The 17,198-nt window shown below is 35.8% G+C and overlaps 1 protein-coding gene across 2 annotated transcripts in view; it reads right to left on the minus strand.

Annotated features, from left to right (window-relative positions):
• wdr7 (WD repeat domain 7) overlaps window positions 1-16,889 on the minus strand; it is a 183,760-nt gene extending 166,871 nt beyond the window's left edge. For both annotated transcript variants that reach the window (XM_079835629.1, XM_079835628.1), the window contains exons 1-4: window positions 16,772-16,889; window positions 5,792-5,963; window positions 2,944-3,050; window positions 2,540-2,618 (exon numbers count right to left, since the gene is read on the minus strand). In XM_079835629.1, the coding sequence (XP_079691755.1) occupies window positions 2,540-2,618; window positions 2,944-3,050; window positions 5,792-5,950 (345 nt within the window). In that variant the 5' untranslated portion in view covers window positions 5,951-5,963; window positions 16,772-16,889. The remainder of the gene's footprint in view (window positions 1-2,539; window positions 2,619-2,943; window positions 3,051-5,791; window positions 5,964-16,771) is intronic.
• Between the last annotated feature and the right edge of the window lie 309 nt (window positions 16,890-17,198).

Consider the following 17,198-nt stretch of genomic DNA (forward strand, 5'->3'; position numbering starts at 1 on the left):
CCAAGTTTGGCTATTAACTTGGATGGGATGACAGTGTTGAACGCTGAGCTGAAGTCAACAAACAGCATGCGTGCATACGTGTTCTTATGGTCCAGATGGGTGAGCACAGAGTGCAGTGCCATGGAAACGGCATCCTCTGTGCTCCTATTGCTGCGGTAGGCAAACTGGTGTGAGTCCAATGTGGATGGTATAGAGTCTTTTAGGTGTTCCAGGACCAGCCGCTCAAAGCACTTCATAACGATGGGTGTGAGTGCTACAGGGCGGTAGTCATTAGGGCACCTCGGGTTAGAGTGTTTCGGCACTGGCACAATGGAAGTGCGTTTAAAGCATGTCGGTACAGCTGCTTGGGCAAGACACAGGTTGAAAATGTCTGTAAAAACCCCAGCGAGCTGCTCCGCACATGCCCTGAGCACACGTCCAGGGATGTTGTCTGGTCCAGCAGCCTTGTGTGCGCTGATCCGGCTCAGTGCCTTGCAGACATCTGTGGAGGAGAGTGTGATTGGTGGGTGGTCAGCTGAGGGTTTGAGCTTGGTGGCAGTTTCTCTGTTGTCTCTTTCAAAACGAGCATAAAAGTAATTTAGCTCGTTCAGGAAGTTGACATCAGTGGCTGCGGGGGTGGAGTGGGGGGGTTTGTAGTCACTGATGGCCTGGATGCCCTGCCACATGCGTCGAGGGTCAGAGTTGGAAAAGTGACCCTCTATCTTTAGCTTGTAGCAGTGCTTGGCCTTTTTGATGCCCCTCTTCAGGTTAGCTCTGGATGTACTGTAGGCTTGTGCATCACCTGATCTGAAGGCAGTATTGCGTGACTTCAGCAGGAGTCGAACTTCCCTGTTCATCCAAGGCTTCTGATTAGGGTATGTGGTGATCTGTTTCTGGGTTGTAACACTGTCGATGGTGGTATTGATATGATCCAATACAGAGGAAGTGAATGAGTCAATGTCTGTGTGAGCGCCACTGGTGGCTTGAGAAGCAAACATACTCCAGTCTGTGTTTAGAAACCTTTCCTGGAGTGTGGAGTCTGCCCCCGCAGGCCACACCTTGATGGTCTTTACTGATGGCTTCACACGGTTGATGAGGGGTGAATATTTGGGTGATAGAAACAAAGAGAGGTGGTCTGACTGTCCCAGGTGGGGGAGGGGTGTCGCAACGTAAGCGCCAGCCATGTTTGTGTAAACATGGTCTAAGGTTTTGTTTCCTCTGGTGTGGCAGGAAACATGCTGGTGAAACTTGGGTAGCACTGACTTTAGGTTTGAATGATTAAAGTCACCTGCAACAATAAACGCAGCTTCCGGGTGATCAGTCTGTTGTTTACTGATGGCTGCGTGAAGTTCTTTCATAGCAAGCTTGGCATCAGCATCCGGGGGAATATAGGCTGCAGTGATAATAGTGGAGGTGAACTCCCGCGGTAGATAAAACGGTCTACATTTAACCATGAGAAACTCCAGGTTAGCTGAACAATGACTCCCAACAATAGCAGAGTTTGTGCACCAAGCTTTGTTAATATAAATGCACAATCCACCACCTCTGGTCTTACCGGAGCCATCTAGTGTTCTATCCGCCCGGAGTGTGTGGCGTCCCGCTAGCTCAATAGCGGTGTCCGGTATTCCGCTGTTTAACCAGGTTTCAGTGAAGATTAGGACGTTACAGTTCAAAAGTTTCTTACTGTGTGTAATGCTGAGTCGAATCTCCTCCATTTTGTTCACTAGCGATCGTACATTGGCAAGGAAAATGCTGGGTAAAGAGAGCCGGTAAGGAGTTAGCCTTAGCTTAGCTCTTAGACCTCCACGCTTACCCCGCCTTTGTTTACGATCACAGCGCCGCCTTCTAGCACTTCCGCCCGGCCGGGCAGAGCGCATCGCCTCGGGCGTCCTAGCGATCTCAGGAAGGAGTTGAAGATTGTCCATAAAACTGTCGGAAATTCGCAAACCAATATCCAAAAGCTCACAACGGGTGTACGATGTAAAAGCACAACTGTTCTGTACGAACAGACCCGAGATGAACAAGAAAAATACCGCAAAATTGCAGAATCTGGAGAGACGCTGAGCCTCGCGATCTACTCGCGCCGCCATCTTGGTCGAGAATTGAGTGAGTGTGCATGAGTGTGCATGAGTGAGTATGTGAGTGAGTGAGTGAGTGTGTGTGTATACGAGTGTGTGTGAGTTTGTGTGCGTGCGTGAGTGTGAGTGTGTGTGTGTGTGTGTGTGTGAGTGAGTGTGTGTAAACGAGTGTGTGTGAGTGTGTGTGAGTGAGTGAGTGTGAGTGTGTGTATATGAGTGTGTGTGAGTTTGTGTGCGTGAGTGAGTGAGTGTATTGTGTGTGTGCATGAGTGAGTATGTGAGAGTGTGTGTGTGTGTACGAGTGTGTGAGTTTGTGTACTTGCGTGAGTGTGAGTGTGTGTGTGTGTGTGTGTGTGTGTGTGTGTATACGAGTGTGTGTGAGTGAGTGTGCATGAGGGTGAGTGAGTGAATGAATGTGTGTGTGTGTGTGTGTGTGTGTGTGTGTGTGTGTGTGTGTGTGTGTGTGTGTGTGTGTGTGTTACCTGTATACCGGTGTGTGCACAGGCCAGTTTGGTGAACTCAATGCAGCGTCCATCACTGACGTCCCATAAACACATTTCCCTGTGACAAATGATACACATCTAACATTTAATGTGAAGAAAGACACATTTCACTGTCCAAACTCATTGTTATCTTAGTCTGGTTCTCTGGGTTCTTTTGTTGAATATGCCTGTAGTGTGTGCAGCTGAGAACTCGTGAACAGATTATAAACGTGTGAAGGACTCAAAACAGCGGCAGAGATGGGTTCAGAGGGCACGTTCACGCTCATCCAAAATGAACCGCACTAACAGATCAAGTTCATTTTAATCAAACCAAATGTGCCAAGTGTGAACACACCCTTACAGCAGTTAAAGAGCCCGGGACAAACACACACACACTCTCTCACCCGCTCTCTGAGGCGCTGACGAGGTATTGTTTGTCACTTCCTGCGCTGGCCTTGGACAGACAGGTGACGGAGGACGTGTGTCCAAACAGCAGAGCGCGGGGATTGATCTAAACACACAGAGACTCGTCAAATAATGCTGAGCGCTTATAAGAGCTCAAATAAACAAAACAACAACATGTCATTTTCTCAAGGTTCTGACAAAATGTTAACACACACATGGATGAATCAGCGTTTATGAACAAATCTCTTGAGTGAATTATTCAATGACTCACTCATAAAGACTTCACTTGTTTCATTACTGGATGAATCAGCGTTTATGAACAAATCTCTTGAGTGAATGATTCAATGACTCACTCATAAAGACTTCACTTGTTTCATTACTGGATGAATCAGCGTTTTTGAACAAATCTCTTGAATGAATGATTCAATGACTCACTCATAAAGACTTCACTTGTTTCATTACTGGATGAATCAGCGTTTTAGAACGAATCTCTTGAGTGAATGATTCAATGACTCACTCATAAAGACTTCACTTGTTTCATTACTGGATGAATCAGCATTTTTGAACAAATCTCTTGAATGAATGATTCAATGACTCACTCATAAAAACTTCACTTGTTTCATTACTGGATGAATCAGTGTTTTTGAACAAATCTCTTGAATGAATGATTCAATGACTCACGCTTAAAGACTTCACTTGTTTCATTACTGGATGAATCAGCGTTTTTGAACAAATCTCTTTAATGAATGATTCAATGACTCACGCATAAAGACTTCACTTGTTTCATTACTGGATGAATCAGTGTTTTTTAACAAATCTCTTGAGTGAATGATTCAATGACTCACTCATAAAGACTTCACTTGTTTCATTACTGGATGAATCAGTGTTTTTGAACAAATCTCTTGAATGAATGATTCAATGACTCACTCATAAAGACTTCACTTGTTTCATTACCGGATGAATCAGTGTTTTAGAACAAATCTCTTGAATGAATGATTCAATTACTCACTCATAAAGACTTCACTTGTTTCATTACTGGATGAATCAGTGTTTTTGAGCAAATCTCTTGAATGAATGATTCAATGACTCACTCATAAAGACTTCACTTGTTTCATTACTGGATGAATCAGTGTTTTTGAGCAAATCTCTTGAATGAATGATTCAATGACTCACTCATAAAGACTTCACTTGTTTCATCACTGGATGAATCAGTGTTTTTGAACAAATCTCTTGAATGAATGATTCAATGACTCACTCATAAAGTCTTCACTTGTTTCATTACCGGATGAATCAGTGTTTTTGAGCAAATCTCTTGAATGAATGATTCAATGACTCACTCATAAAGTCTTCACTTGTTTCATTACCGGATGAATCAGTGTTTTTGAGCAAATCTCTTGAATGAATGATTCAATGACTCCCGCTTAAAGACTTCACTTGTTTCATTACTGGATGAATCAGTGTTTTTGAACAAATCTCTTGAATGAATGATTCAATGACTCACTCATAAAGACTTCACTTGTTTCATTACTGGATGAATCAGCATTTTTGAACAAATCTCTTGAATGAATGATTCAATGACTCACTCATAAAGACTTCACTTGTTTCATTACTGGATGAATCAGTGTTTTTGAACAAATCTCTTGAATGAATGATTCAATGACTCACGCTTAAAGACTTCACTTGTTTCATTACTGGATGAATCAGCGTTTTTGAACAAATCTCTTTAATGAATGATTCAATGACTCACGCATAAAGACTTCACTTGTTTCATTACAGGATGAATCAGTGTTTTTGAACAAATCTCTTGAATGAATGATTCAATGACTCACTCATAAAGACTTCACTTGTTTCATTACAGGATGAATCAGCGTTTTTGAACAAATCTCTTGAATGAATGATTCAATGACTCACTCATAAAGACTTCACTTGTTTCATTACAGGATGAATCAGTGTTTTTGAACAAATCTCTTGAATGAATGATTCAATGACTCACTCATAAAGACTTCACTTGTTTCATTACAGGATGAATCAGTGTTTTTGAACAAATCTCTTGAATGAATGATTCAATGACTCACTCATAAAGACTTCACTTGTTTCATTACAGGATGAATCAGCGTTTTTGAACAAATCTCTTGAAAGAATGATTCAATGACTCACTCATAAAGACTTCACTTGTTTCATTACTGGATGAATCAGCGTTTTTGAACAAATCTCTTGAATGAATGATTCAGTGACTCACTCATAAAGACTTCACTTGTTTCATTACTGGATGATTCAGCGTTTTTGAACAAATCTCGAGTGAATGATTCAATGACTCACTCATAAAGACTTCACTTGTTTCATTACAGGATGAATCAGCGTTTTTGAACGAATCTCTTGAATGAATGATTCAATGACTCACTCATAAAGACTTCACTTGTTTCATTACAGGATGAATCAGCGTTTTTGAACGAATCTCTTGAATGAATGATTCAATGACAATTACACTTTAAGTTCTTCTATGATAATCTGAATGATTGTAAAACAGAAATAATTATTCTGTGTGGTTGAAAAGACTTGAATGATTGTGTGAGCGCACTAGTCAAAGGTTTAATAGACAGGGCCGAATCAGTCATTTAGGACTGAAATTGCGTGAATGTTTGAATAGAGATGATGATCATTTAACATTTAATCGCGCAGCTGTAGCATCTATTAGCCTTCATGACGTTCTAACCCAGTGTGACTTTCTTTATTCCACAGAACAGAAAAAACACACACATTACTTTCATTGTAAGGAAGACAGCAGGAAAACTTCTAAACACGGAAGAAAATCATACAGGTTTAGGACAACAAACAATGACCTCTCACCTCCAGCTCTGAGGTCATGTCCCAGATGCAGATCTGTCCATCATGGCAGCCGGTGATGATGGTGGCCAGATCGTCCATCACCAGCAGGCTGGAGATACAGTGAGTGGGCGCATTGCGGCCCCACAGAACTATGGGTAATACCAGACTGTTTCCCGACATGTTCTCTGCGATACTGAAAAGAGAGAGAGCAAAAGATAATCAGTCAAGTCATTGTTGGAAACTCTCGAAACACAAAAAAGAGGAACTACTAGAGAAACAAGCCCAGGCGAAACTAAAGGCCTGAAATTATTTTTTTATTTAACACCATATCAGCAGCAAAGACCATTTTTATGCCAAAAATCATTAGGATATTAAATAAAGATCATGTTTTATGAAGATACTTTGTAAATGTCCTGTAAATATTTCATAAATGTATTATTAGTAGTAATATGCATTGCTAAGGACTTCATCTGGACAACTTTAAAGCAGATTTTCTCAATATTTAGACTTTTTTGAACCCTCAGATTCCAGATTTTATAGTTGTATCTCAGCCAAATATTGTCCCATCCTAACAAACCACACATCAATGGAAAGATTATTTATTCACCTGACAAAAATGACTGGTTTTGTGGTCCAGGGTCACATATAATCCTAACATATCCTCATATGAGAGTGATTAGTGAAGGGTCATGTGACTCTGAAGACTGGAGTAATGATGATGAATTCAGCTTTGATCACAGACAAGCTGATTAAAACGTCAAAAAATAACTAGGGAATCACCAAAATGCAACAATAATTCTGCATTCAGTTAGTGTAAGTGGCGATCAATAGTGGATAATAATAATGTAAAATGAACTGACGGTAACAAGGTTGAGCTGTTGAGGCTCGCGCAGCCTCACAAGGAGAAATCCCAACAAATGAGCACCGCTCACACAGAGAAACTCAGTTTCATACACGGTTAAAATAACAAATTGTGTAGTTTTTAATATTTATAACAACATATGATAGCCTAGAGTAAAGCAACATCACAGAACCAAGAGTGCTGTTTTCCTGAATACCATCACGACTGAAAATGACACTGATTTCATATGATATGACAGTGTTTGGTTAATTAAAAAAAGTAAATAGTTATAGTTACTAGTTACTTCTTACAAATAGTAACTGATTTAGTAACCCAGTTACATCATTATAAAGTAACTAATTACCAGGAAAAGTAACTACTGTGTTACTTCTTTTGTTTTGTTCAAATGTTCAAATATGTCAAATAACTTGGATGCCCCCAATATCAAATATGTTAAATGAATGAATTGGACACTAAATAGAAAAAATTATTATACATTAATGTACACTATTGTAATGTTGCTGAGGGACAATGTGAGAGACACCTATCAAATTCAATACATTATTGTAAATATTATCAGTAGGCCTACTATAGTGTAAATATTATCAGTAGGCCTACTATAGTGTAAATATTGTGTAAATATTATCAGTAGACCTACTATAGTGTAAATATTGTGTAAATATTATCAGTAGACCTACTATAGTGTAAATATTGTGTACATATTATCAGTAGACCTACTATAGTGTAAATATTGTGTACATATTATCAGTAGACCTACTATAGTGTAAATATTGTGTAAATATTATCAGTAGGCCTACTATAGTGTAAATATTGTGTACATATTATCAGTAGACCAACTATAGTGTAAATATTGTGTAAATATTATCAGTAGGCCTACTACAGTGTAACTATTGTGTACATATTATCAGTAGACCAACTATAGTGTAAATATTGTGTAAATATTATCAGTAGGCCTACTACAGTGTAACTATTGTGTACATATTATCAGTAGACCTACTATAGTGTAAATATTGTGTAAATATTATCAGTAGGCCTACTACAGTGTAACTATTGTGTACATATTATCAGTAGACCTACTATAGTGTACATATTGTGTAAATATTATCAGTAGACCAACTATAGTGTAAATATTGTGTAAATATTATCAGTAGGCCTACTATAGTGTAAATATTGTGTAAATATTATCAGTAGGCCTACTATAGTGTAAATATTGTGTAAATATTATCAGTAGACCTGCTATAGTGTAAATATTGTGTAAATATTATCAGTAGGCCTACTATAGTGTAAATATTTTGTAAATATTATCAGTAGACCTACTATAGTATAAATATTATCAGTAGACCTACTATAGTGTAAATATTGTGTAAATATTATCAGTAGGCCTACTATAGTGTAAATATTTTGTAAATATTATCAGTAGGCCTACTATAGTGTAAATATTGTGTAAATATTATCAGTAGGCCTACTGTAGTGTAAATATTGTGTAAATATTATCAGTAGACCTACTATAGTATAAATATTATCAGTAGACCTACTATAGTGTAAATATTGTGTAAATATTATCAGTAGGCCTACTATAGTGTAAATATTGTGTAAATATTATCAGTAGGCCTACTATAGTGTAAATATTGTGTAAATATTATCAGTAGACCTACTATAGTGTAAATATTGTGTAAATATTATCAGTAGGCCTACTATAGTGTAAATATTGTGTAAATATTATCAGTAGGCCTGCTATAGTGTAAATATTGTGTAAATATTATCAGTAGACCTACTATAGTGTAAATATTTTGTAAATATTATCATTAGGCCTACTATAGTGTACATATTATCAGTAGACCTACTATAGTGTAAATATTGTGTAAATATTATCAGTAGGCCTACTATAGTGTAAATATTGTGTAAATATTATCAGTAGGCCTACTATAGTGTAAATATTGTGTAAATATTATCAGTAGACCTACTGTAGTGTAAATATTGTGTAAATATTATCAGTAGACCTACTATAGTATAAATATTATCAGTAGACCTACTATAGTGTAAATATAGTGTAAATATTATCAGTAGGCCTACTATAGTGTAAATATTGTGTAAATATTATCAGTAGGCCTACTATAGTGTAAATATTGTGTAAATATTATCAGTAGACCTACTATAGTGTAAATATTGTGTAAATATTATCAGTAGGCCTACTACAGTGTAAATATTGTGTAAATATTATCAGTAGGCCTGCTATAGTGTAAATATTGTGTAAATATTATCAGTAGACCTGCTATAGTGTAAATATTGTGTAAATATTATCAGTAGGCCTGCTATAGTGTAAATATTTTGTAAATATTATCATTAGGCCTACTATAGTGTACATATTGTGTAAATATTATCAGTAGGCCTACTATAGTGTAAATATTTTGTAAATATTATCAGTAGGCCTACTATAGTGTAAATATTGTGTAAATATTATCAGTAGGCCTTCTATAGTGTAAATATTGTGTAAATATTATCAGTAGGCCTACTATAGTGTAAATATTATCAGTAGACCTACTATAGTGTAAATATTGTGTAAATATTATCAGTAGGCCTACTATAGTGTAAATATTGTGTAAATATTATCAGTAGGCCTACTATAGTGTAAATATTGTGTAAATATTATCAGTAGGCCTACTATACTGTAAATATTGTGTAAATATTATCAGTAGGCCTACTATAGTGTAAATATTGTGTAAATATTATCAGTAGGCCTACTATAGTGTAAATATTGTGTAAATATTATCAGTAGGCCTACTATAGTGCACATATTGTGTAAATATTATCAGTAGGCCTACTATAGTGTAAATATTGTGTAAATATTATCAGTAGGCCTACTATAGTGTAAATATTGTGTAAATATTATCAGTAGGCCTACTATAGTGCACATATTGTGTAAATATTATCAGTAGGCCTACTATAGTGTAAATATTGTGTAAATATTATCAGTAGGCCTACTAGTGTAAATATTGTGTAAATATTATCAGTAGGCCTACTATAGTGCACATATTGTGTAAATATTATCAGTAGGCCTACTATAGTGCACATATTGTGTAAATATTATCAGTAGGCCTACTATAGTGCACATATTGTGTAAATATTATCAGTAGGCCTACTATAGTGTAAATATTGTGTAAATATTATCAGTAGGCCTACTATAGTGTAAATATTGTGTAAATATTATCAGTAGGCCTACTATAGTGCACATATTGTGTAAATATTATCAGTAGGCCTACTATAGTGCACATATTGTGTAAATATTATCAGTAGGCCTACTATAGTGTAAATATTATCAGTAGACCTACTATAGTGTAAATATTGTGTAAATATTATCAGTAGGCCTACTAGTGTAAATATTGTGTAAATATTATCAGTAGGCCTACTATAGTGTAAATATTGTGTAAATATTATCAGTAGGCCTACTAGTGTAAATATTGTGTAAATATTATCAGTAGGCCTACTATAGTGTAAATATTGTGTAAATATTATCAGTAGGCCTACTAGTGTAAATATTGTGTAAATATTATCAGTAGGCCTACTATAGTGCACATATTGTGTAAATATTATCAGTAGGCCTACTATACTGTAAATATTGTGTAAATATTATCAGTAGGCCTACTATAGTGTAAATATTGTGTAAATATTATCAGTAGGCCTACTATAGTGCACATATTGTGTAAATATTATCAGTAGGCCTACTATAGTGTAAATATTGTGTAAATATTATCAGTAGGCCTACTATAGTGTAAATATTGTGTAAATATTATCAGTAGGCCTACTATAGTGTAAATATTGTGTAAATATTATCAGTAGGCCTACTATAGTGTAAATATTGTGTAAATATTATCAGTACGCCTACTATAGTGCACATATTGTGTAAATATTATCAGTAGGCCTACTATAGTGCACATATTGTGTAAATATTATCAGTAGGCCTACTATACTGTAAATATTGTGTAAATATTATCAGTAGGCCTACTATAGTGTAAATATTGTGTAAATATTATCAGTAGGCCTACTATAGTGCACATATTGTGTAAATATTATCAGTAGGCCTACTATAGTGTAAATATTGTGTAAATATTATCAGTAGGCCTACTATAGTGTAAATATTGTGTAAATATTATCAGTAGGCCTACTATAGTGCACATATTGTGTAAATATTATCAGTAGGCCTACTATAGTGCACATATTGTGTAAATATTATCAGTAGGCCTACTATAGTGCACATATTGTGTAAATATTATCAGTAGGCCTACTATAGTGCACATATTGTGTAAATATTATCAGTAGGCCTACTATAGTGCACATATTGTGTAAATATTATCATTAGGCCTACTATAGTGCACATATTGTGTAAATATTATCAGTAGGCCTACTATAGTGCACATATTGTGTAAATCTTATCAGTACTACTCCTTTGGTAGTGGAGCTCACGTTATCACCTGGGTTTTTAGCCACTAATTTTGTGGCGACATGTGATGATGTGAGGCTTCATTAGATTAGAATTACTGGACACTGATGTGGAGAGACTCTTTCTTCATGGGCATAAGTTGCACGTTACATAAACATTCTGACCTATCACCTCAACGAGGGAAAAGTAGCGTTTTTACTTCCAGTTTGCAAAAGCTACCTTTGAGTCGTTGGACTTGCCATCGCTCTGACTTCTCCTGGTCGTTGACGTTGGTGTGTGTGTGTGTGTGTGTGTGTGTGTGTGTGTGAACTCAACCTATCAACCTCAACATTGTCTCCCACCCACCAATCAGTTATGTGTACCAACAACACGCATGGCATGCACACACACACCAACCAGAGAAAAAAACACGTTGCAGGTCCGACTGACAGAGAGCCTGTTCGGATGAAAACCGCTTCAGTGAGCTCTATTATAGTAACGCCGCATTTTATTCTCAGTAACGCTAACGGCGTTGTAGCAGGAGAAACAGTCATTCGTTTGATTACTCGTTACTGAAAAAAAAAAATTACCGTTAAAAAATAACGCCGTTATTCCCATCACTGATGACAGTAACATAATCACTTACATTTTAGATGCAATATTGACTGTTTTTGTTCGATTTCAGCAGCGAAAATAGTTCCAAACAAAGATCAGAGCAGAACCATAACACATCTCACAGCAACAGTGTGTGTTACTGAATGATTCAGTGTTTGAATGAATCGGTTGAATCAAAGATTCAATGACCTGTTCGTAAACGACTGCCTCATTCTTGAATGAATCATCCGTTTGAATGAATCGTTTAAATGAATGACTCAATGACTCACTCATTAAGACGGTCACCTGCTGCCACCTACTGGTATATCAGTGTTTCCCCTACAATGTATTCACAGCGGCACTGCAAAATCTTCACATGATCAGTAATATCACGACATTCACTTACACACTGTAAAGGAGAGAGAGAGAGAGATTGACGATGGCCAGAGAACTAAACAAAAATGTAGTCTGCTTACACTTTCACAATATCACAGGGCTGTGATATTAATCTTATTTTCGCTTCCAAGGATTAAAAAAAGATGATATGAGGTAAAACTATTATAAACTATGCTTGCGCATCGTCTAGCACAACTTCCTTCCCTTCACAGCGCGCGCTGTCATTTCTCCACAAACATGCATTTAACGTCAAATTCAGCACAATCCGTGATTGTTGTCAAATGCACACTCCACTTTGGCTAAATTGCAGAACGTGTTTGATTAAATGAAAAGCACAATAATCCGCGCAATAGACGCGGTTTCCAAGTTCAAGGCGGGTGTGTGTGTGTGTACGCACGCTGCGAAACGGACCGACTTGCACATATGCTTCGTGTGCGCGACTAAACCATCAAATACACAACAAAATAGCCTATATCTCAAAATGACAGGCTTGGAGAGTATTCACTTAAACACAGTTTAGCTTAAATGGGCGTAAAGGGGAGAATGATTTTAGATCTGCGTCTTAAAGGGGCAGCATCTAATAAACCTGGTGACGATTGAGCCATAATGTGAATCAAAACAACTAATATATATAAAAAAAACATCATGTAATAATATTTCACAATATTAGGCTACTGTTTTTTCCGGTATTTTTAATTAAATAAATGCAGGCTTGATAAGCATGAGACTTTTTGCAAAAACATAAAATAGTATCCAAATTTTTCCAGTATTTTTTTTTTTTTTTAGATATTGCCCCTTTCTTACATTTGAGCCCTTGCCCCTTAGGAACTTTCTGCACGTCCCTGCAGGTTATTGAAGTAAAATAGGCTATAAGCTAGTCACCTTTTAAACTAATGAAAAGCTTAATTTGGATTTTAATGTTCAAAATGTCTATTTCTATCCACAAAACTTGCCAGAAGTCATGGTTTAAGGGTTTTTTTTTGTTTTTTTTATTCCGGAGGTGCATGCCCCCGGACCCCCCGACGAGCGGCTAACCTCCGGCACGTAACAGCACCGCTGCTGGAAAAAATTCTAGGGGAAACACTGTATATTGAAACATATTTAACACATCTCTACATTATTTAATGTAAATTTTTTTGTGTAAATTATTTAATTTGATTGGTAGTGCCTTATTCTAATTTAATTTATAGATCAAATTAAAAAAATAAATAAAAGGAAAGCTGAAGCATAGCCTATATTTAATAAAATTATGAAGAAAAAAAGCCCTTTATAAAAGGTAAAAATTATCACAATTATGCAGATTTAAATAGTCAAAGCTGATTGAACACTGGTGAGAATATTGCTTCAGAATAAATTATATTTACAAGACACAAAAAAACAAAAAATCCGGAGAAGCAAATTTTTTACTCGGACAAGTGAGTGACAGATTTACTTGTCTGAAGGACACGTGAACCGGCTTAATGTCGAGCCCTGCTTTACAAACAGCTGATTTACACTGGAGTAATATTTCACAATTTTACTGTATTTTACTGTATTTTTAATCAAATCAAAGCAGCCTCGGCGCGCAGAAGAGACTCTTTCACAAACATTTTTTTTTAAATCTCACTGAACCCAAAGTTTTGACAGCAGTGTATATGTAACCACAATTATATTTATGATAAAGGACCTTTGACACTCATATGATACAGTATAGTGTGAACAGCAGCACAGTATAGAGCAAACAACACATATGAAGGACAGAGAGCATGAACTAGAGCAAATCAACAGATCATTAGAGTTTCACCGGGGTTCAGATCATCACAGATCAACCTCTTTAGACTGACATTCAAATCAATATCCATCACTTAGACGTCGCCAAGTTCACATGAATAATAATGGGTTCATCCGACAATAACATCTGACCTCCGTGCGATATTAAAGTGGAGCACAACTGGAGATTGAACTGGTAATTAAAATCAAGCCAGAATTAAAATCGAAGCTGGGTTCAGATGGACACAGAGTGTGCTGGTTATGTAACGGTCAGATGAACAGACATCGATGACTCTGACTGGAAGTACTATTGAACACTATAGTCACATGACAAAACAAGCTTTTAACATCAACCATGGATGCTAGCTTCTGTTTGTATTAAGGAAATGAAACCAGATTTGCTCAGATATACATAATCATAACCCTTGTATAAGCAATACAATAAGACGAGAAACTATTTTATTGGTTTTTCAAAGCGTGTCAGAATTAAATGAGAGAATTAAAAAAATTGATACGTTGGATTTATTGAATTTTTTATGCCAACAGGTTCCACGCAATTGGGTTATGTTGAATTTAATTAACATTGTTTATTTGTACATTTTTTAAATGTAAGGTTGATTCAATGCCATTTAGTTGAATCAGGTTAACATTCTTAATTTTGTCCAAAACTATTCATTTTAATTATTCTAAAATGAATATAAAATACAAAACAAGTAATCCAGTTGAATTGATTATTTAGTGAAATACTATTTTTACAACATTTACAAAACCTTTTATAAGATCTTATTGGCTAGCCAGAAGATGGTTTTGTTACATCCGTGGCTCAAAATAGTTGTTTTTTTTATTATTAAAACAGCTTTAATTGTTATTAACAGCTCAAGCACATGCTCTCCACTTCACCACAATAACCTCCAAAAACACTAACATAACACACACTTTTAAATACCAACATAACAGAACATTAAACATTAAAAAGTCTCTCCATTTTCTCATCTTGTTAAAAATGCATAAAATAGCACTTTATTTAAACATTTACTCTCCGAATTCAGCCCCTTTGCAAAGCATGATGGGAAGTGAAAGTCCTGCTTGATTGGGTTACTTAATTGAAACGTGTTATTTCTAAATGAAAACATCAAGTTATGTCGAAGAGTAACGGTTTTAAGTCAATATAACACAAAGCAGTTATATTTCAACCAGAAACCTGATACACTGCAAAAAATGCTTTTCTTACTTAGTATTTTTGTCTTGTTTTCAGTCCAAATATCTAAATAATCTTACATTAAGAAGCATTTACTAGACAAGCAAACGTTTTTGTCTTGTTTTGGGGGAAAATAACTCAAAATTAAGTGAGTTTTTGCATAAAATTAGCAAAATAATCTGCCAATGGGGTAAGCAAAATAATCTTGTTTTCTGTTTGAATTAAGATTATTTATTTTACCCCATAGGCAGATTATTTTGCAAGCAAAAACTCACTTAATTTTGAGTTATTTCCCCCCAAAACAAGACAATTTTTTATTTGGCTAGTAAATGCTTCTTGTTTTGAGAATTTTTAGATGTTTGGACCAGAAACAAGAGAAAAATACTAAGTAAGAAAAGCATTTTTTGCAGTGTATAATGGTGTTAAATCAAGATTAATTGCTTAAATAATGTGAACAGCATCATAAAATCATTTTTTGAGTAGATTTGAATTGAATTCAACTGTTCTGTCTGTTTTGCAATAAATATATAATGCATTAATATAATGCAAATGGCTTTAAAACACACACACACACACACTTTCTCGCTTTACCTGACATGCTTGCGTCTCCTCAAAGTACACCTGAGCCGCCGAAACGCTTGTTTAATTTTCACGATATGAACCAACTTCATCCTGAAATGCTTCCTTTGCCGCTTTAGAAAGAATAATGTGATCCCGTCTCTCTCTCTCGGTCTGTCTGTCTGACACACTCACAGATGAATCAAACCAAACCCTTTCAAAGCGATCAATGAGCGGCACAGACACAACCAATGAAATCACACGCTCTCTGATCTCTATGAACGTCAATAACGCAAACAGAACATCACTAGGCTGATATATTATGATAATCAGCCAAATATGTGGAAAGAAACATCAGCTGATTTTGAGATTGTATGCATATATTGCATTTAAATCTGTCAATGTACAATAAGCATCTGTTTTCAAATACTTTTAGGGAAATTTTCAATGCCATAGTAGCATGATTTTTAACATGTGACCAGTCATACACAATCAAATAACGGTCTTAATAAAGGTCATATCCATAATAAACAAACAAATTGCACTAAATCCATTATAAAACATTTAAAATATGACCATTCGGCAAAAAACAAACAATGCCAAAGGGTTTTTAGAATCATCTTATGTCCATCCAAAAATCTGACTGATGCAAAAGTGACATTAATATCAAGGGCTGCTATGTACATACATACATACATACATATACATATAATATATATATATATATATATATATATATATATATATATATATATATATATATATATATATATATATACACCTGTCAAACACTTGGAAATATTACTATTTTTTATGTTTTTGAAGTCTCTTCTGCTCACCAAGGCTGCAATTATTAGATCAATACGGACCATCAACACCGGATGTTATTCATTTATTTGGATTAAAAATCACCTGTCTGTACATTTTAAGCTGCCAAAAGTGCCATTCATGTTTATAGTGTGTGTACAGTATTATTGTGTAGCTATACGTCTGTGTATGATATAAATGTGCGTAGTGTTTGTGGACATATATACAGATACTGTTGTCTTCATTATGTGTTCATTATGCATATGAATATACTGTAAATGATGTCAGTGTGTATGTTTGTGTAAACATATCGTGAGTATATTGACCTCTGGCCCGTCCATATGTGTGTTTATCGTCTTTATTATATGACAGCGCGTCTCTATCAGTGTCCGGTTGTGTGACCGATTGTGTGTTACTCACCGGAGCCGGTCTTTATCGTCTCATGTTCGTTATGTCGTTTATTTTATGAAAATATCCCAGCGACGCGCGTTGATTCCGCAGCGGCTCGCTGATCAGCTGACGGGAGCACGCTCGTGCGTGATTGCGTCACGTGTCGACGTCACAGCCACGGCCTCCGCTGCCCTCCAGCGGAACTTAATTACACTAAACTGAGAAACGACGAAATAGATGAATAACACACTTTACACATATTTAACAGCTTATTATAATACTGTAAACATTCAAGTATATTTATATCAGAATACACGCTTGTTGATACATTTAGAGGTTTAAGTTTAATTTTAGGTTTTAATTAGGTTTAATTTACTGTTTCATACAGAGAGAATAGTTTGTGAAACATCCAAGTTACACCTGAAATAATTATTTATAAGATGAAGAATAAATGCTA

The sequence above is a fragment of the Gobio gobio genome, assembly GCF_949357685.1.
Source record: "Gobio gobio genome assembly, chromosome: 14".
Lineage (NCBI taxonomy): Eukaryota > Metazoa > Chordata > Actinopteri > Cypriniformes > Gobionidae > Gobio > Gobio gobio.